The sequence below is a fragment of the Lissotriton helveticus genome, chromosome 7, assembly GCF_964261635.1.
Source record: "Lissotriton helveticus chromosome 7, aLisHel1.1, whole genome shotgun sequence".
NCBI classification, from domain to species: domain Eukaryota; kingdom Metazoa; phylum Chordata; class Amphibia; order Caudata; family Salamandridae; genus Lissotriton; species Lissotriton helveticus.
The window spans coordinates 30,545,469-30,567,719 of NC_136068.1; the positions used below are offsets into that span (position 1 = coordinate 30,545,469).

At 45.5% G+C, this 22,251-nt stretch overlaps 1 protein-coding gene across 1 annotated transcript in view; it reads left to right on the forward strand.

Moving 5' to 3' along the window:
- LOC144768903 (cell adhesion molecule CEACAM1-like) overlaps positions 1 to 22,251 on the forward strand; it is a 235,468-nt gene that overhangs the window by 206,978 nt on the left and 6,239 nt on the right. The window contains exon 13 of the mRNA XM_078652916.1: positions 21,306 to 21,350. Within this exon, the coding sequence (XP_078509042.1) occupies positions 21,306 to 21,350 (45 nt within the window). The remainder of the gene's footprint in view (positions 1 to 21,305; positions 21,351 to 22,251) is intronic.

Genomic DNA, 22,251 nt, shown 5'->3' on the forward strand with positions numbered 1-22,251 from the left:
ACTTCGTCAGCAAATGCATTACCACGACCAACATCATCAGTAACCTTTTTGTGTGCACTGCATTTCACAATAACTTGTAATGGCAAAGTAAGTGACTCAAGAAGCTCATTCACCAACTGACCATGCTGAATCTTGGCTCCATGCGAAGTCAGAAACCCACGTTCTTTCCACAATCGTCCAAAACTATGAGCCACACCAAATGCATACGGGCTGTCAGTATATATGGTCACTTTCATTCCTTTTGATAACACACACGCTCTCGTAAGTGCAATCAACTCTGCTGCTTGAGCTGAATTGTGTGGGGTACGTGCAGCTTCAACAATCGTATGTAAAGTCGTAACAGCATATGCTGCAGTCGTATCACCATTCGGAAGCTTGAAGCATGAACCATCCACCCATAAGGTACCATCACACTTCACAAGAGGAGTGTCTTTCAGATCTATTCTCCCTTTCGTTTCTTCCTCTGTCCTGAGAAAAACAATCATGTTGCTCAGAAGCATCTGCCTCTACTACGATCGGCAACAACGTAGCTGGATTCAACGTGTTGCATCTTTTTATGTGCACATGACTCGCTAACAGTGTCAACTCGTAACCTGACAATCGAGCACTAGTTAAGTGCTGTGTCTTGGTCCTATTTAACAAAGTGTCCACTGCATGTGGAACCATCACAATCAATGTATTATTCATCACTAAACCAGCAGACTGCCGAATAGAAACAGCTGCTGCCGCTGTGGCTCTCAGACAACTCGGCAATGCTCTAGCTACCGGATCCAAAGTCGACGAAAAATACGCGCATGGACGCTGCTTGTCTCCAAAAGACTGTGTCAACACTGATAATGCACATCCTTCTTTCTCATGGACATACAGTGTAAAGGGCTTACTGTAGTCGGGGGTACCCAACACAGGAGCTGAACATAATGCATCACGCAATTCGGAAAAACTTTTCTGACAATCTTCAGACCATGGAAGGGGATTCGGTGTATCTTTACAAGTCAATGCTACCAAAGGTTTGGCCAGCAAGGAAAAATTCGGTATCCATTGTCTGCAATATGATGTAATACCCAAGAAAGCATGCACTTCTCTCTGTGTCTTTGGCACACTCAATTTTGCAATTGCTTGAATTCTTTCTGGGGTCAGTTTCCTTCCCTCCTTCGATAAGAGATGACCTAAGTAGGTCACTTCTTGTCGACAATACTGCAATTTTGAAAGAGACACTTTGTGATGCAAATCAGACAAATGACGCAACAACGACAACGTGGCTTCTTTACAAATCTCCTCAGTATCCGCAGCGACTAGCAAATCATCGACATATTGAATAAGAGTGGCACCATCAGGTAAAACAACCGTATCAAGCTGTGTTTTCAAAGCCTGACTATATATTGATGGGCTCTCACAATAGCCTTGGGGAGCGCGTTTGAAGCGGAAGCTTCGACCTCCTAAACAGAAGCCGAAAATATCCCTACTCTCCTCGGCTATCGGGATGCTGAAGAAAGCATTCTTCAAGCCAATCACCGAGAACCAAGTCGCGGAAGCTGGAATCATAGTCAATAGGGCAGTGATATCAGGAACAACTGGAAATTGTGGCACAACGATTTTGTTCACCTCTCTAAGATCAATGACAAACCTGTAAACAGATGGCTGAGAAGGGTCAGTACGTTTCAAAACAGGCAGAACAGGACTATTGCAAACGTTGCCTCTTGTCTCTTCAATTACATCTTTTTCAATCAAATCATAAATGATCGCTAGCAACACCTTTTCACCTTCACTAGAGATCTTGTATTGGGGAATGCGCGGCATTTTAACACTTGCTTTCAATGTCACAACATATGGCGGTATCTCCAAGAGACCCACATCATTAGGGCCAGTAGCCCAAAGAATATCCTGAAGAGACGACAATTCTGTCAAATACATTGGGGAGACCACTTTCTTACCCAGTGTAAGTTGTACCCCCGAAGGAGAACAATACAATGTCGCATACAATCTTTTCAACAGATCCAGTCCTAACAAGTTCTCACCACAACCTGTCGTTAGAATAAGGGGTGCTTCGAATTCACAAGGTCCAACAGAAAGAGACATAGGATTAGAAATCGGGTTCCTAACCGGGGCGCCAGATAAACCTACTGAAACATTCGTCTCGCCAGACAAAGGTGCGCCAGGGAGTTTAGAGTGCATAATAGAACTCTTTGTAGCACCAGTATCCAACAGAAAAGGTTCTGACACACCTGATGTAATTACCTCAACATAAGGTCCACTCTGATCTACTGGAACTGAAACAACTCCCTCTCTTTGTCTATGGCTGTCCTAGCAATCATCATCTTCCATATTCTCACCTTCTGCATAGTAGTCATCAGCATAGTACTCAGTCGTCCTACCAGACACATTATTCTGCTGGTCAAAACTATTCATTGGATTTTGAGGAGGAAAGGGACGTGCGTTCTGGGGAAAATTTCCACGTCCCCTAACTCTAGGAGCTTGAGAAATGCCTCGACCTCTTGTGCTAGAAATACCATTCATACGCTGTAACAAAGCAGGACAGCTACTTTTAAAATGACCTTCCTCTTTACAATATGCTCATTGATTAGGACCTACAGGAAAACGTGGTTGGGAAAACTCGAACTTTTGCGAGTTTCTCTGAAATTGTTGAGGTTGCTGATAGTTACTCTGACCACCACGAGGCGGATACGCCTGCTGTAAAAGCACTTTCGTTTTTAACTCCTTAGTTTTCTTGTCTGCTCTATCCTTCTCATCTTTATCTCTATTTTCGTAATATTGTGCAGTAGCCAATATCTGTGCTGAAGAGGAAACGGCCCAAGAACTCTCTGAATCTTTCAGTTTCTTACACAACTCGGGAAGCAAATTATGTACGAACTTGTTAACGAACAACCGTTGACCACCTTCTGTACTCATGTCCTGACCACTGTGGTCGATAAACGTCTCTTCAAACCTAGTGAAGAAATCGGACACTGTTTCATCTTTCTTCTGCTTACACGCAGACAGTTTATCCCAATTTAAACGCATCGCAGGCATTAAAGTCTTCATGTAAGTAACTATCTTACCAGGGAGTTCTGCTACTAAAGGCTCAGGTTTAGCACCACCAACTTGTAGCGCATCTGCAGCACTAATATTAGCCCAGGAATCACCTAGCTCTTGTGCATGATCCGTATGGTGAATCAATCCCCATAAAGGCTGTGGAACAACATTCCCAAACAACATGTCTATATCGGCTAGATTCATAACACATGAGTCTGCGGTCTGTGACAATTCCTTATAATACCCTGCAGGATTTTTACGGGGGTCAGGTAAAGCCTGTTTAAGGGCCAATACTTCAGCTCGTTTCCATGGAACGTGTACCCAAACACGCTGAAAATGAGCCGGTACGGCATCAATGTTATGAGCGGCATCAGCCTGAACTGCTTCCTTCCATACAGGAGGAACCTCTCTCATTGGGTACTGTCGCGCTTTTCTCCTAACAGAGGAATCAGGTTCAAACAATGACCGAGAAACACCCTCACTCCTAAACGATAATAATGTCGCAACTGCTTTCTTAACATCGGAACCCACAATCGTTCCCTTCGCAAACTCGAACCGTACACGCCACAAATCAGGCGGATTGGGTTCCAAATCATTTTCCTCTAAATCCTCACAAAGAAAAGCACACATTTTCTCAAAAACATATCTCTGCTTTGGTGCTTCCCACTGATGGAAGACATCCATAACAGACTCTAGCTCATATCTTGTAGGGTCAGTAACCCATTTATGTGCCAAATAATCCAATGTTTTCTGTTCTCTAGAGTCGGGCAGTTGACTACGCAACTGTTTACGCGTTGAAACAGGGGTTATACTTGTTGCTCCAAAGAGAGGATATAGAAGACTAGCAACTGTATCAGTCATTCTCTGTCGGACAGAAGGAGAAGTCGACGAAAGAACAGGAGGAAAAATAGAGTGAGGCAAGGCAGACGCAGATGCAGTATCAAAAGGGATACCGGGAATGGTAGTCGATATAGTAGACAAAGACGTAGGAAGTAAAGGCAGAGCAGATGTCAAAGTCGGCGGTCCTTGAGGAGGCTGCACCAGAGGAGTAGGAGCCAACTGAAGAGCAGCTGGTGGCTGTGGAAGAACCTGAGGCAAAACAACTGGAGGTTGCACAACTAAAGGTTGCGGAGGTGCTGTAGCACTCTGCGCATAAGGGGGTGGTGAACTCAACAAGTGTGACATTAAAGGATCTTTTTCAAGTTCTTTTGCTGCATCTTGCTGGAGAGGTGATAGAACTGGATAACATTTATCAATCGCCATTTTACGTTGCTTGTGCAACTGCTCACTTGCCTGTTCTTCTTCATTATCTTTAAACTGCATAGCAGCTTGCATTATCGAAATACCCTTTTATCTCTTATTTCTTTTCGCTAATTTAATTTCTTTCTGTTTGGCTTCCTTACGCCATAGGCGGAAAGAGTCAAACATCGCCGACCAGGCTTTCTTCTTAAAAAGTCTAGCCTCCAGATTGTCTAGGATCTCTGTGTCAAAACTACCATATTGGGGCCATTTTAAAACACCATCTTTCCTGGTGTATCGGATCCATACTTCATTATATGTGATGGGGCCTACGCCATGTTTCACATACAGTTCATAGGTTGGAGTTCCAATCGGAGGAACCGGACACGAGTCCCCCAATCGGGAATCCCTATTACAACCAAGACAAAACAAATTTCCAAGTCTGCTAAGACCAGGCATCTTCGCTCACTAGTCTAGCTTCAAACTTCAAAGGATTATCGAATACGATAGTCTCGTGAATACACGAGTCCCTCGGGTTTGGTACTTGCAAGTTCCAAATCAAAGATCCCAAGGGGATACCCAAACTAAGAACCAAACTAAGGGCTGGGAGACGCTCCACTTATACTTAACTGAGGTATCGATGACGTCACCAGAAGACTCGTCTATCGTTTCGCTCTACAAATCATCAAGGGTCCAAGATAGGGCGATAGTCAGGGCAGCAGTTCTTTGTAGCCGTCGGGATGCGGGGAACCTCGCAGCAAAGACTTTCGGACCACGACGACATACAGGGGTCGATGAAGTGGTTGGCCTTCCTCCAAAATTTCACTCGAAGCTCCTCACGAACCTCTGGCTTGGACCGGTACCGCTGAAATCACCCAACGTTGGGCGCCAACTGAAGTACTGGGTTTTTAAGAACCCAGTGGTGCCAGGGAACACACCCTAAGACTTCGAGTCCTTCCTGTTTTAGACTACAGAAACACAGAGTCTTCTTGGTGAAGTCAAAGATCGAATTTATTGGCTGCAGCCAGTAACAGGTATCCTAGAAGTACAACACGGTGTATATTCTCAGGAGACTGCTCAAAATTACAAAGTCAGCCAACCCCTTTTATACAAAATATTATGCTTTAGGCAAACATTCCTTATTTTACAGTTGACCATTCACATATTTTCACAACAAAGAAAAAGCAGAGTCATGATGACAAGCCCATATTTCAGTTTGTCCAGCCCACAATCAATTACCCGGCAAGGCCCAACACTTCCATCAGATATCGGTGGACCCCTAAGAAAAACGGGCACCTCCTCCTCGTAAAGCAAGTCATAAAGAAAGAAACAGGGACAGGTGTGTGTAAGATAAGGCATGGTTTGTATGCGATGAAAGGTTTATGGTATGCTGTGCCTTAATACTAATCTCAATCGGCCACTGGGGAAGGGACTGGCCGAACAGGTTCGGCTTCAGGCAGTGGAGTCAGCTTGCCCAGGTCACACAAAAGTCAGCTAGAGGTGTACGTGTCCTTTAAGACTCGTTTTTGGCCTCAGTCATCGGCCTATGTAAGGGCAACCACTAAAATGGCTGCCGTACACAAAATGGAACCCGAGGGTTCAGGACGGAATCTCTGATTTCAGGGTGATCTCGCCACTGGAATACGGCGAAAATGCTTTTATAGAGTATACTCGTCATTCTCGGTCTGCTGATACCAAAATCGTCATGATACGACGATGTTTATGACACGGGTCCAGAATTTTTAGTACCACACTTCCAGGTTAGCTTATCAGATTTACACGTATACCGGTTATTAAAGATAATGGCCAGCCCACCACCCTATTCGTATACACAATCTCTTCTTATTATAGAGTAGCCATCTGGGAGTGCAGCCGCTACATCAGGGCCGAGCTTTCATGGAGCCAGGTTTCCGTTAAAAAGATGGCATCTGGGCATTCGCTGATTAGGAGGTCAGCTCTATGTTTTGGGAGTGAGCGACAATTCAACTAAAAAAAGTGAATTCTATATCCGTGTGGGAAGAGCTCCTAACAAGGCTTTTGACCTCTGTCTTTTAATATATGCGGGGTTACTGAAACCGGTATGTCTTTTAGGGGACAGAGGGGCCAACGTAACCCACATCTATTGCAGCTCCTGGATGTGCCATCCATAAGTGAGGGGTGCAGCTGAGTGCAACCTATATGGGGGTTAATACGAAGGTCTAATAGTTGTTTGAGGGAGTAGTTGCAGAGGGCTAATGGAGATTGAACAGAGGTTATAGCCTCTAGGCCCGTACTGGCGCGGACGGGCGCAGACGGGCTTGCCTTTGGCGCGCCTTCCGCGTCCGCTGTGCGTCCGTCCCGTGTCCATTAAATAGATTACCGGGAGGGTGGCGTGCAAAAAGGGTGTCTAAGAACTAAAGACCTCCCGAGGCGTGTGGCTACATGCAAAGGTCATCACGAAAAAAAGGAAGTTTTAAAAATAAAGGAGTTTAACACACTCCAAGAAACAAGTAAAAATTGAATTCCCCCAATTAGGTGAAGATACCGCAGCAATAATTAGCAATATTTAGCAGCAAAACAGAGGTTTATACACGACCGACAGAAATAAAAATAAAAGCAGTTAAAACACCAGCAGACCTCTCAGGATCAGGAGGTCACTGATGCATTCAGTCCTGTGACATAGTGATGGCAACAAGAGGTCAAGGTGTTCCCTGGATATATCCAAACCCCTCATTACCACTTGTCATTTCTTGCTGCTGGCCATACTGAGGAGTGTGGCTGCAAACATTCCTTTCTGATTCATGCCATGCTTTCTTCCTTCCACCTTTTAAGACTGCACCATGATATGCTGTTGGTGGAGGACTGCAAGGGTCTGTATTGTCTCCATTAATCTTTGACATCTACATGGTCCAGCTGGCACTGCTGTTGGAGTCAAGAGGAGTACCCTGTTACAGGTACATAGATGACAGACAACTGCTATTCAAACCGGCAGCTCAGCATTCAAGCCAACTATCTTTACCCCGGAGCTGGTGCATGGCCAGCTATAAAAAGGAAGTGCTCCACTTGTGACCATCAGCTTAAAATGTGGTGGCCAACTGGTACCCCCATTTCGAACTGAGAAAATTGGTTGGGGCGCCCCTCCTATGTGGAAGTCAACATCTTGTCTTCAGGCCTGTACAGTTTGTTGATGCCAATGCTTAATTTGAGCTGGGACTTTCTGGTGCTCGAAACCGGCACTTCATTTTTAACAACGGCGCTTATGACAGTCGCCACATGGCGGCGCTGTCTATCTAACTTAGAGATGAGCGCAAAAACAGCCGTTTATTCATTCAATATACATTAAAAATGACAAATCCCGCCCAAGCTCTTCTTGTAGCTTTAGGGGCCTGGAATAGGCTGAATCATCACACTTGCGCTGGGAAAAGCAATGTGTAGTAAAATGAAGATGGTCCAGTTCACGTGCTTTTCCCTCTCCCCTCTGGGTGGGCCCTTACCCATGCCCTCAAGGCAGTACGGAGTTCTTCCTTTGTGGCTCTCCACCCAACCGGCACCCCCATCCCCAGACAAAATTCCCATAGCTGTACCCCTGTGTACTCTTCCAGGTTGGCCAGCTGGAACTCCATTTTGCCAGGTGGGGACCCAGATAAAATAAAGGGAAAGCACTAGGACGAAAGGTAACAATTCTGGGTCAAACAGGTCTCTACACACTCTACAGGCTAGACAGTGGGGGGGCAATTAATTATGCTTGCAGGCACGATAGGTGGCCAGTCTAATTGCTGCGCACTCCGTCTCTCTGGAGGGTGCTGTATAGTCACAGGTCCTGAATCCCACCGCTCCGCACCAATGTAGGAACTGGGGTCACCAGTTCCCCGAGGGTAGGCTGGCACGAGCCGGTAGGCACCCGAAAGCATAGGTGTTAAGTGACTACACAGCACACGCATCCACTGAGACAATAAAACGCACGCAATGACTGACGCCACTCCAGTGAGTTTGATTAAAAATCACATAGCTTTTATCTAAGATCAAGGTTCAGGAGTGGAAAATGACAGTATCAATTAGTCATCAAAGCATTTCATCAGAGGGGAGTAAAGGGAGCAGTTCAATAATCAACATAGCATGTCGATTAGCATTTCATTCTTCACACTACACCAGGGTAAAACATTCCATTATATGAGCAATTCAGGAGTTAACCGTAGGCTTTCATTTAGCTTCTCCTTTGGCAGTAATGAAATGCCTTATGCAGGAACAAAAACCTTCCCTTAAGCTGGTGTAGAACATTCCATGAAGCCAACGTAAAACATTTCCATAACTAGGATGAACATTTCAATCATCATTTCACTGCAGGAGAAAAGGGGGTGATTCCCTAATGAACTCAGCATATCGCCATAACCCTGTCAGGAAAGATATAACGTTTCTTTACACAGTAGTAAACATGTAAGTAGGTAACTGTGGGCTTCCGGGAAACCTGGCATTAGGTAGGAGTAAGCATTTCACTCTGCAGAAATAAACGTTTCCTGGAGAATCAGGCAATCTCTCACTAGGTAAAGGTAAAATACTACGTCAGGCAGGAATAAATATTTCCTTTACCATATGTGGAGAATTTTCAGTAAGGCAAGAATAAACAGTGCCTAAGGTAAAAGGAGCATAGATACACTAGGCATCGAGAATCAACATCTCCTCAAATAGGAGTACCCAGTGCATTTAAGTAGGAATGGCGTTTTGATACTTAAACCAGGCCAATATTTCCTTGAATAGGGATAACCATCCCATCAGGTAAGGGTAACACGTTTCATTTAGCAAGAATAAACACTTCATTAGGAATAACTATTTCAGCCAGCATAAATAAACATTGCATTAGAGGACTAAACAGTTCACTATTTAACTGTAGACCTTTATTAGCCACCGCATTAGGTTGGAATAACTCTTTCCCTGTATCAGGAGTAAAACATTTCAGCAATCATGCCACATTTTACTACGCAGAACTAACCTTTCAGTAGGCTGGTGCAAAGCATTCCATTAGCAGAGCCAACAGTTCATAAAACCAGGTCCCTTACTCTCATGAAGCAGGTTTCAGCAACATTTCAAACCACAGTAACAGACCCCTAGCCAGGGGTTAACTCGTCCCTGTGCCAGTCACGGGGCCTAACTGAGATCCTGGCCCAGTTCTAAGGACTTTCTCTGGTTACTAAGGGCCGACGGGGCCCAACAACAGTCTCTGGCAGGGGAGGGGCGGCTTCGGGGCCTCCTCCTGTCTCCCTGGAGTTACCTTTTTATCTTCGGTCCGCCCCGGGGCCCTTGCGTAGGATCTCCGGCGAGGGTGGAGGGCTCTTACTTCCCTCAGAGCCCTCCGGTGTGAGTGACCCCGGCCGGCAAGGGGGTTGCAACCAGGCAGAACCATTCAGTGTGGGCCGAGGTGGGGCGCAGCCTCGAGGCCCAATAGGAATGCGGCGATGGCAGGGGCGGGGCTTGACGCGCCCCCGTCAAGTGAGAAGGATGCACGCAGGATGGCTTCGCCTGGTGAGCCCTAGCGCGGCCTCCAGAAGTAGCGGCGGCCCTCTCCGGGTACTGGGGGCCACCGAGGGGGGTACTGAGGACGGCACACAATCGGGCCGGGCGCGGCCCACCACGACACAGCGGAGGCCCTCTTTTTGTAACGAGGGCCGCCTGGGGGCAATCACCGCGCTTCTCAAGGCAGCGATTCACAGGGCTGCGGCGGTAACTTCGGCCCCTCAGGCGCAACCGATGACGGCGCATCTGCCTCCTGCTCTTCCGGGCCTAGCGCGGCCCACAGCACATGACGGCGGCCCTCTCTGGGCACCGGGGGCCGCCGGGGGCAGTTGCCGGCAGAATCGGCGCTCCTCAGGGCACAGCAGGCAGCCTGGGGCGGTGGCGGTGAGTACTTCTGCAGCGCCTCGGCAGGGGGCTTCGGGGACAGCAGCGCTTCTGGCCACAGCGCCAGCAGGGCAGGAATAAGACTGTCAGTGCTTCTGAAGGGGGGCAATTTCAACAGCGCTCTTTTGGCAGTAGCGCTCAGCAGATCGGCAGTCCTCCAGCGCTACTCAGGGGCACAGTAGGATAGCGATGGGTAGGTAGGGTAGCAGCACCAGTAGAGAGGCAGTCCAGGATACTGGCGCAGAGAAATGGGAGCGCTTAGCAGTTTAGTTAGCAGTGCCCACAGGACAGGCCACACGACAGTGGCAGGATTGCGCAGGGACCCAGGACAGGACAAAGGGGCAGAAGGAGCACAGCCCAATACCTGGTGGATCCCCAGTGGTCCTGGTTGGCGCAGTTAGACTTCTTCTTCTTGGCGCTTGTTGGTTCTGGCGCCCTTGTGGGGGTGGGGTCGCACACTACTCACACACCTCACACACCGGCGGTGTCGCCCCTAAGGACTCTGGTCAATGTAGTAAAGCTCCCTTGAGCAGCGGGCTCACGAGCCTGGGATCCCGCACCTACGCGCCTGAGTGGTACTATACCTGGCAGATATTGGCAGCCATCGGCAACCCCAGTACACGGCCTATCCCTGCTGATGAGGGGTAATACCCCGAAACACGTGTCCAGGGATGGCGAAGACAGCGAAGATAGCAGAAGATCGAAAGATGATGCATCGCGAACACTTTACTACATTGACCAGAGTCCTTAGGGGCGACACCGCCGGTGTGTGAGTAGTGTGCGACCCCACCCCCATTTGTAACTTTAAAGCTCCCTTGAGCAGCGGGCTGACGAGCCTGGGATCCCGCACCTACGCGCCTGAGTGGTACTATACCTGGCAGATATTGGCAGCCATCGGCAACCCCAGTACACGGCCTATCCCTGCTGCTGACGGGTAATACCCCGAAACACGTGTCCAGGGATGGCGAAGACAGCGAAGATAGCAGAAGATCGAAAGATGATGCATCGCGAACACTTTACTACATTGACCAGAGTCCTTAGGGGCGACACCGCCGGTGTGTGAGTAGTGTGCGACCCCACCCCCATTTGTAACTTTAAAGCTCCCTTGAGCAGCGGGCTGACGAGCCTGGGATCCTGCACCTACGCGCCTGAGTGGTACTATACCTGGCAGATATTGGCAGCCATCGGCAACCCCAGTACACGGCCTATCCCTGCTGCTGACGGGTAATACCCCGAAACACGTGTCCAGGGATGGCGAAGACAGCGAAGATAGCAGAAGATCGAAAGATGATGCATCTCGAACACTTTACTACATTGACCAGAGTCCTTAGGGGCGACACCGCCGGTGTGTGAGTAGTGTGCGACCCCACCCCTATTTGTAAGAATAGATAACACTTCTGCTAATAACTCTAGAACCACGTAAAAGTGGGAAACATCAGCACATTAATAAGGTACAACCACAGAGCAAAGTACAACATGCAATCGCAACCCTGACGTGCGACAGAAGAGAAAGGATTAAGCAGAGTATAGAAAGGGCAAAATGCCACTCAAATGCATAGACAAGCAGAAAACATTTCTTCAATGACCTTAGAGAAATGATAAAAACAAATAAAGAGCCATATAGGAACTCAACGAACCTCTTGTGAGTAGTGTACCATGAGGCATCCCTAATGGCTTACTCCAAACTTCTGCACTCTAGCTCAAAAGAAAGCCAAACAATTCATAAAAAAATACAGATGTAAACAGTTCCAGCCAACACACTCCCTTGTAATGATGCCTGTAATCATTTAACAATAAAGTTGTAAAGCGGAATTCAAACAGTAGAATAAGGTATAAATTGTGCAGGTGTGGGGAAACATTGAACACAATGCACAAGGTAGATTACAGTAATATCAGGCGTGACATGAATTGTCAAGCTGAAGAAAGTGCAGGGAGATTGATTTCCAATTTAAAGGTGCATTACCACCAATGACCATTTGACGGCAGTGAAGCACCGAAGGATGTTCAAGTGAATACTCTGTATGGTGATGACGATTGGAAGTCACGGAGGTAAGCAGCAGGTAAGAAAATAGTAATTGTGGCACAGTAGAAGAGAGTTGCGATGAGGTCTTGACAACTTCGAAAATCCTTTCTTTCTTTTCATGATCTACTTTTTTTTTTGAATAATTTGACAAGCTTTTCTGCAATATTTGTGGCTGCAAACTGCTCTTTGCTGGATTCAAGTTCAGTTAGATTGCCGAACGCTACAAGACACATTTCTGTCAGTGCTGTGGGGCATATTACCAAGGGGGAAGATAGACAATTATCGCCGATTTAGCGGCCGTTTTCAGCTGCTAAGCGGCGATAATTCTATCGCCCTATTAGCAAGCTGTCGCTAACTGATGTTTTAGCGACAGCTTTTAGGCGTTAGCGAGCAGTTTGGGGCCCGCTTTACATGTCAGCGATGTTTCTCGCTAATGACATGCAAAGTGGGCGTACCCAAACCATTAGCGACTGAAAGCAGTCGATAATGTCGCTATCGCCTATTAACAAGGCAGGCGTAGCGTTGGAAATATTCGCGCTGAGCGCGAATATATCCAAAAACTAACGCCTGCTCGGACCAGTTCTTAGCCATGTTATCCAATGGGAGGTGGATCACATGCCTAAGAGCATTTTGTCGCTATGCGTGAATATCGCTGTATTCTCAGCGATATTCACGCTATCGCTGGAAAAGGTATTGCTTTGGAGATAAATGTTGCTAATAGCATGTTATCTCAGCGATAATTTCCGGCGATGATTAGCGATAAAAGAAAATTCGTTGCTAAGCCTAGTTAGCGATAAATATCGCTAATCGTTGGTAATAGGCCCCTGTGTTTTGGCAGAAGGAAATCATTGCGCTCGCTATAAGGAGAGCGATGTCACGGAGACGCGTTTGTCTGAAGAAGAAAGGCCTGAGAAAGAGAGGGCGCGTGGCAGGCAGAGGCTGGGCTCGCGAGAATTGCGATGAGGTGATGAAGCGCGAGCCTCAGTGACAGTTAACAGTAGGCCTGGGCGGTAAAATCCGTTCCACTCGGAGAATTTGCAGTTTGGGTAATTTCGCGTTCCGCGGAGAATGCGAAATTGCGCAAAATTCTGCATTTATTTATTTATTTATTTTATTTTATTGACGCAGCTTTGTAAGCATTCCGCAATTTCGCGAAATGTTTTGCTTGTTCGCGTTCTCAAAATGCGTGTTCGCAAGATATTTCCCCAGAGCACGCCTACAGCAATTGCAAACAGGAAAAAAGCATTGCGAACAAGCAATTCCACATGTTCGCGGAATTTCTGCGTGTTCGCAGAGATTTTTTACCGTTTCGCGGAGGTTTGCGTAACGCGATTACGCAAATTCCGCCCATCCCTAGTTAGAAGGCAATGGTGCAGCAGTAAATTTCCATTGTAAACAAAGAAACAGCAAAAAAAAATGTAACATGCCCCACAAGGTTGGGGTCAATTGAAAAACACACAGCAAGCAGCATAAATTTCAGATAAGAGCAGCGCAGGGAATATATAGCACAATAAGTCAGAGAGGCAGCTGATAACAGCGAAATAAGGCACAGTAATGGTGGAAAACGTAGCGCGAAGTGGAGGAAGACGAGCACGGTGGCAGGGAGGGTAGGGAATAAAACGATCCTAACAGCTTCAGGGTTAACAGCAGTACACAGGGTTCCTGTAGTGAGCTCCAGAATCCAGGAATAATGAAAAGTTCAGTGGTGAAGCAGGGCACGCCCCATCCAAGGCACACAGGCAGACAATTGCAGCAGACCAGTACAGAGACGTGATGCAAATCGGGAAAATCCTTTCACTTGAGTTCAGGACACAAGTTCTCAAAAAAGAAGTGGGGGGGACGCTGTCACCGGAAGTGACGTCACAACAGGAAGTGACGTCACAAAAGATGGCTTGCACCATCGGGCTCATTGCCTCCCCTCACTCACCCCTTAGATGCGATTGCATCTAAGAAGTCAGCGTGTGAGCAGCATGCTGTGAGCTCCGATCTCGTCCCAGAGAGGCCAAAAAGTGAAGTCCAGCTGTTTGGCTGGGTGGACGCCATCCACCTGGCAAAATAAGTGGGAGGGCACCGTCCACCCGCGTGGTACCCCGACTAGAGCCCTGCTTGAGTTCTAAAGGAGCAGAGGAGGCAGGCAGCAAGTCAGACAGGTAGCAGGACAAGAAGGCGATGAAAACAACAGGAGACTCTCCTGGCAAACTGCACTTAGAGAAAGGACTGTCCCAAAGTAGCAGGGGAGGGAGCACTGTCCCTAAGGAGCAAGAAAGGAAGCATGAAGGTAGAGCAGGGACTGGCAAACGTACGATGGGACGACTGATGTAGAGGTCACTGGTGGGGATTTCAGGGGTGCCAGTATGCTTTAAGGGGCAGATTTACAAGCCACTTGCGCCTCTTTTACGCCGCCGTTGCGTCACTTTTGTGACGTAGCTGAGGCACAAAAGAGGCGCCATGGTGCGAGGTATTTACAACGTGACGCATCTGGGAGATGCGTCACGTTGTAAAGCCCTGCGCCACAAATAGGTGTTCCGGCGCAGGGTGAGCGTTCCGGCGCAGGGACGCCTCCTGAAAGTGGCTGAGTGAAATCTACAAGATTTCACTGTCACTTTTAAGCCCATGCTGCGTCAAAACCCTGCGCCTGCTTGAAGCAGGCGTAAGGATTGACGCCGCTTTGTAAGCATAGGGCACCCTAGAGCCTTGCTGGAGCTGCGTCGCGCTTGCGACGCAACTCAAGCAATGTGCCGCCTTTACGGCACAGATGTGTCACGCATCTGTCTGTTTTTGCCACATGGTGCACCGCTTTGTAAATGCGGCGCATCCATGGTGGCACATCCCTGACGCACAATAACTGGTGCATCTCTGCTGATATGCAGGGATGCGCCAGTTATTGTAAATCTGCCCCTAAGTGCGTAGCTGTAGTTTAGGAAGTTCTTTACCTTGGAGTTTCTTTAGTCAGCAAAATGTCAGTAATCCATCAGTCCATGAGGTGGCACACACGTAGGTTCTTCTCCAGATCGTCGCCAAAATGTAGTAAAATGAAGATGGTCCAGTTCACGTAGGTTTCAAAGTAGGTTTATTAATGTAAGGAGTTACATAGGGGAGAGAGCCCTACCAGGAGCAGCCTCACTGCTGCTCAGCCCATCTCCAACTGACCCTCACACACACAAACATTCCATTCACCAGCATTCTCTCACACATACACTAGGGCTGAGCAGCAGCAGTATAACTCACTGGGTGATGGCAAGTTGCAGTGGCCTCTTGAAGGCCCTGGCGCTTATTTTTTTTACAAATTATGTACTGGTTGCTGGCAAGACATCACCATCTCCTTGAGGTCAGAGCGAGCAGCACCTGAGTTGTTGATTTTATTTACTATGTAGGCGTTCATCTGTAAGCACTTCAATTTCTACTCCAGCATGTATGGGAGGAATAGAAACAAGGAGCACGGATCACATCCACAGTCACAAACCTAGACCAGAGGACAAGTCCAGGAGAAACAGACTATGTCTATAATGCTAAAATGAATGTACAAGAGACCACCGTCACCAGTGGATCTGTCTAAGGTCCTGAAGGCCTAACACAAGCCTTCATTTCCACCCTGAGGAGATTACTTACAGAATCTGAACTTACTAAAGTAATAGTGGCGAGAGACCCTATCACCGATAAAATAGGTCACTGCGATGTTAAACAGAAAAATAACAGGTCTCCACTAAGAGATGTGTGGAAGAGGTGTGGCGCCGTGGCCAGGGCGACTGACGCTGGAATCTGGGGACCACGGTTCGATCCCCGGCTCCGGCGGCAGGTTAGCCCAGCACCATGTGACTCTGGGCAATAGCTCGCTTAATCTTCCCGACGGCCCCCCAGCGCCTAGAGACCCTTACGGGTGATTGTGCGCTTTACAAAAAAAAAAATGTGGACTTCCCACATTGGCACCTGCTCCACCCTACAAAATATATCTAATTTTTCTGACTACAGTGTCTCCTGAAGCCACACCTGCAGAGAGATCACCTTGAAATGTATGGTTCCAGTTAAGAAGAGCATGCAAGAAATGCTTAGAAAATATTTGGACCTCACATGAACCTCGGTTACTTCCTCACAACTACGGTGGGCAGCAGGAGGGTAAAGTATACACATGAAGTATGTTAATGAGAGACTCAGTCAAGGCGCACAAGGAGGCTGAAGCTAAGAGGAATGCCATAGACAATGAATCACACTCCATACAGCAATGTTACCGCAAATCCCAACAGAGGACAACCTACAGACATTAATTACAGACATTAATTACCAAAAAATGTCTTCTGATCTGGCAGAGATGGCTTTCGCTGCATATGGAGAAAAATGTCTATGCACAGGGAAAAAAGGGAGAACGATAGCCCTTCAGGTAAAGCAACTGGAAACACAATCAACAATTCCTGCTATATGTGATTTTGGGGGTAAACTTCTTTCAAAACCATTGGCCATAACTAATTATATTATGTCCTTCCAAACACATTTATGAGATGCCTGACAACGCTACCTGGGAAGAAGCACTAATGACAGAACTAGCTATTCCACATCTGCCTCAACATCTGTAAGATAGATTGGATGAAGAGATCATGGACACCAAAATAGCTGAGGCAATAAAACTAATGTAGATGGGCAGGGCCCCAGGGAAGAGAGATTCCCACTGGAATCCTATAAGGCAACATGCTTTATTGTGGTGTCACTTCTGGGGATAGCCTAGCAAGAAGAGGCATAGATCACACTGATTGCTAAACCCGATAGAAATGCGTTTTTTTGTGTGAACTATAGGCTCATATCATTACTTAATTGTGCTTTCAAAGTTTTGGCAAACAATTTTGCAATAAGACTTGACATCATTATCCACCTGTTGATGCATAAAAATCAGGTAGATTTTGTGCCTAACTGCTCTTGTTTGAATCATGTGGACATGTAGTGTAGTTCCTATATTCCCAATAGGCATTGCGCATTGGAATAATATACACTATAGATTTGACATAGGACTGAGGTCAGTATGTCTCTATCGAGTATACTAAACTTAATTGTGAGTGTCAGCTAGCTCAGAGGTCACTAGAAACTTTCTTGAATACACAAGAAGGGATTGGTTTCTGACAACCGCATAAACATGACAACTTTGTTTCCCCAAGAATAAAAACGTATCTTCGGAGTCGTGGAAAAAATAAATTACTATTTTACTCAGTCAATCGTGCATGCTTCGTTTCTACAAAGTTGCATAAAAATAGAGAGCCGAGCTTTTCAATATAAGGGGTTTATTGAACAGTGTTCTTTCTCATGCAAGAGATGTAAACTGCTACATTCGTTAGACTGAATGCAAAGTATAATGCGTACAGAGTAAACAGTAATATAAAATAATACTGCAAAAGCATTGTCTGGTGCTATGACCTATAAAAATACATACATTAATAACACAGGCTAAAATACTCAATTGGTGCTTCTAAAATATGCCTACCCCAATGTACCTAACCTAAGTCTTGTACAGGGAAGAAGTATGATCTTTAGCATAGGTTTAGTTTTGCCAAGAATTGCCAAAGGTTTTCTAGGTTCTAATCAGCTCCATACCTTTAGAATGAGAGGTTGGTATCTCTTTCATGGACTCGATTTCCCAACACCCGGAAAGGACAGTCAGAAACACTGGAGCTGGAATCTTGGCAGAGGAGGACAGCTTCTTGTCATTGTGTCAGCTGGAGAGTTGCCTTCTTCGGCACTTGCCGTAGCGAGCTGCGTCGTGCAAGTAGGTAGTCGAACTGCACCAAACCACACCGTGCTTTGTCATAGCAAGTGAAGGTATATTTATACCTTGAAGGTGTTTTAGTAATGCCAGCTTTGATGTAAAGTCGGGCATATGAACGTCATGAATGAACCCCTAAGGAATAGATGTTCATTGTAAAATAACTGAGTTCTTGGAGAAATCAATATTCAAGAAAGGGGAAGTCCCTAACGGCTTAAGAGTCTGGTTTTCCAAGAAATCGTTGTGGCGTAGATGAACGGATGGAAGTAGCCATGCCTGTATTTGGACTGCATGGGTTATGCCTAAATAAGGACTGGATTTCTATGCCAATATAAGGGCAACGCGAATTGTACCTATATCAGGGCATGAATCGGGAAATTCAATCGGAATCTATATTCGCATACAACAGACACTCCTGCACCTCTTATGACAAACCAGACAAGATGCTGATAAGAGGATGTTCCTTTGCATCAATGTTTAAAAGGCTTTTGATCGAGTGAAGTAGGGTTATCTGTTTCAGACTCTGAGATAGTTTGGTTTGGGTCTAACTTATATAGATGATCCACTGGTTGTACCAAGAAACTACAACAAGGATCAAGTGTAGTGGGTTCCTCTCCAACAACATTATGAAGAGAAGGGGTACCTTTATCTGCTGGCATTAGAATCATTGGCTATAGCCAGGGATACTGGAATTATGCGGCAAAGGAGGACCAAATTATGCCGCAGGGTTGACTAAAATATGCAGCCAGAAAAGACTAATAATGCAGCACCTTTCCCAATAGTCTTACTTTATTGTTTTGTCATATTTACACCTGGTGACAGTGTTTGGAAAAATATATCACCTTATAAGCACCAATTTAACGCAAAGAACAACAATAAGCTGATGAAAGATGACCAGTCAATCTTTGTGCAAAGCCTTCCGGTTCGCAGGAACCAGAGTCACCTTATTTTCTCTAGTTCAAGTTCAAGTTTATTTTATTTGCATAGTTTGTTAAAACCATTGCAATACAGAAATATTTCATTACAGACCAATTTTTGTATATAAAAACTCAGTTATAAAAGGATAAAAGTTCTATTAAAAAGACTGTACAACAAAAAATCAGATATTAGAAGTCACTTATTTAGGCCTTATTTTCTCTAACTTTTGATCCATATGAGCTAGAAACTAAGTTTATTTTTAATTAAAATTGGCAGAATATGCAGCAGATAATGGATTATGAGGCAAATGTGGCAAATCCATAATTATGCAAAAATAGCTGCAGCAGCAGAATTGCATAATTCCAGTGGCCCTGGCTATAGCCATCAGCCATCTTCCAAGATCACTGGGATTCACATGGCAGTGTGGGACCAACTCAAACTCATAATGTAACTGAACGATGTGACGCCGGCCATAAGTAATCTGGAGGTCACCATTGCAGCCCTGATGGACCTTATTCATAACTTCTCTGTTCTATCAAAGTAGAAATGAACAGGACTAAAAGCAAAGTCTGACCTATGATGCCCAATGCCTCTATATGGGCGCTGGTCAATTTTCCCTTTAATTTACTACCTTGCAAACTGAAAAATCTGGGGCTGCTATTCAGTAGGTAGGGCCCTGTCATAGTGAAGCACAATGTGTTAGGTCTACTTTAACAATGAAAGCTGAATTTGTTAAATGGAAAACACTGCAATTCTCTCTAGGGGTAGTGCCCAAACAGTTGTGAACTTTATCTGTGCCACTTTACTGGTTAAGACACCAGCTTCCATGTTAAGATAAATAGATAACCTGATACAGGATTATGTCTGGGCATCGATCCCACCGAGGCTTGACTTATCGAAACTATAAGCTGCTACCAGTTCTGGAGGGTTACAATTGCTACAGATGGGGATATACTATAGGGCAATCCATCTCTCCCAGATTGCTTACCATCTGAACATGAACAAGGAAACCCAGACTGGGACCAGCTGCAGAGGTACAAGTAACCAAGTGCAACTGGAATCCATGTTCAAAGTAAATTGATAAAGTTTGCAAGATACCCTTACAGTCCCTTCTTAACGTAGGTGTTGCATGTATGGTCCTCGACACATCAATCTTTAGGGGAAATTGTGTTTGTCTCTGCCTGGAACAACAAGGGGTTAACAATAACAAGTAGGCCATGTATATGGAATTATTAAAAACCAAAGGAAAGGTAGCCTCCTAGGTTGGGGAGACGGGAGAGGAATCCTGTGTTTTTTAACAGATGGCCACTCACACACTAGTCAGATAACATGACACAGGCCTTGGGGAAGCACACCTTAAATGTAGCTCAAATAAAATTCTTCAGGATTGGCTTTGGGCCCCTACAAATTGCATAGGGCCTAAACATCCACCTCCTTGTGTTCTTGGCACTGTGCTTCATAATGTTTGGACTGCTCCAGCATACAAATTTACTGGTGACAAATATGGCAGATCATTGGTGAGAAAAGTGATGTGCCCGTCAGCTCCTCACCGGCACTAGTGAAATTACATGATACCCGGGATAATGTAGCGATGACGAACCATAACAAGAATGTGTCTTCTGAAAAAATGGAAAATGACAACCACACCCAGATATAAGGAATAAATGCAATCAAGCGTTATAATAGCAGCACACAAGACCCTGTCTAAAGAATGAATGATCAGATTCAGGCAGCTAAAGTCCCCTTTTAGAGGCAGACTGTTCTATAGGAAAAAGATATTCCCAGTAAGTCCTATTAGCAAAACATTTTCTGTAACAAGTGCTCGAACTGCTTCAAGTGCAACATATTCCAGCTTTGCACAGCTTCTACGTCAAAGTTTGAATATTCAGCATAATGAAAAGTAAAATTGAAGCTTTGTAATTGAGATGATTGAAGGTAGAATTACAAAACAATGAGTACAGCCAATAATATCTTCTAATATGCAGATAATTTGGGTATTGAATTGCCAAGAGAGTCTATTTTACATTATGAGATGTTTCCTGGTCAGTGCCTCATATATATTTGTTCACGTCTTCTCTTGCTGCGAAGGTAGATCCTTTCCAGTAGGACAACAGAAGATGTATTTGTGGTCCAGTAGTTAAATGAAACGTTTGATCAACACTTCCAGTTTCCTGGTAGAAGGACCCTGGTCACAATCATGGCTTTAAGAATCCTATCACCCCGGGGTGCTACATGCATTATGCCCCATGTTGGTGTTGTTTCTTTTGGTATTTTAAAATGTTGTATGACAACCACAATCAGTAGATATTGCTTTTGGTACAATCAGGTAAGGACATCAGGCGTGGTCCATGAAGAAGACCATCCCTGACCATTCTCATGGGATCCAGTTCTGAGATCTTTAGAGATCATGGTGGGTCCTGCACGGCTTAGGTTCTTGATGATGCCGCCTCATTGGTGATGGCTCCTCTTTCTCTTTTACAGCTGCACCTGATTATTCTAACATAAATGTGAAGAAGACGCCAAGAGGTAAAGCCTTTTTTACATACATGAAGGGGGAACATTGAATTTGTCACTTGTTTCTTGTTTTTAATCTCTACTGTATCCAAATTAATTACTACTTACTACCAGGTACTGGTTACTTACACACAGTACTCGATAAACATGTCCACTCTCTTTACTACCTGGCTTTACTGAACTTGTGTGATAAAGACTTGTAATAGGTTTGTATGCTGGGAGCATCTTGGTCAGATTCTTGTTATTGAGTTATTTTTCTGACAGTAGTTTTGTGTGGTAACTTTTTGGAGCTTGAGACACTTTCAGACACATGCATCAAAGCATTTTGCGATCGCAAACGGTACGAATTGGAAAAAAAACGGCAATTTGCGATCGCAAAAATTGCTTTTGGAATGCATGAAGCAAGTAGCCCCTCGCAATTTAAGAAATCGCAAAATTTGTGATTTATTAAATTGCGATTGCATTTAAGGAATCGCAATTTACGATTCCTTAAATGCAATGCAAAAAAGTAAAAAGATTTGCGATTTCGCAATTAAGAATCGCAATTTGCCATAACCTTACAGGTGATGGTAAATTGCGATTTATTTTAAAAAAGCATCAAAGTGCATTTTTTAAAGTCCCATGTTAAGCACACACATGCCTCTGGGACATGTGTGTGCGTAACATGGGTGCACATATCATTTTCAGGGGTGCAACAGGGTGTCCTTTGGACACCCCTGCACCCTTGAATTCGCATTCTCCGTTTGCGAATCGCTAATTGCGATTCGCAGAATGAATATGTCTTCCCATTCATTCCTATGGGCCTCTAGGCCCATAGGAATGAATGGGGAGGGATTCCTTAATTGCGACTCGCAATTTGCCAGTCGCAATTAAGGAATGTTTAGAAATCGCCCATATTTCTGCGATATCTACA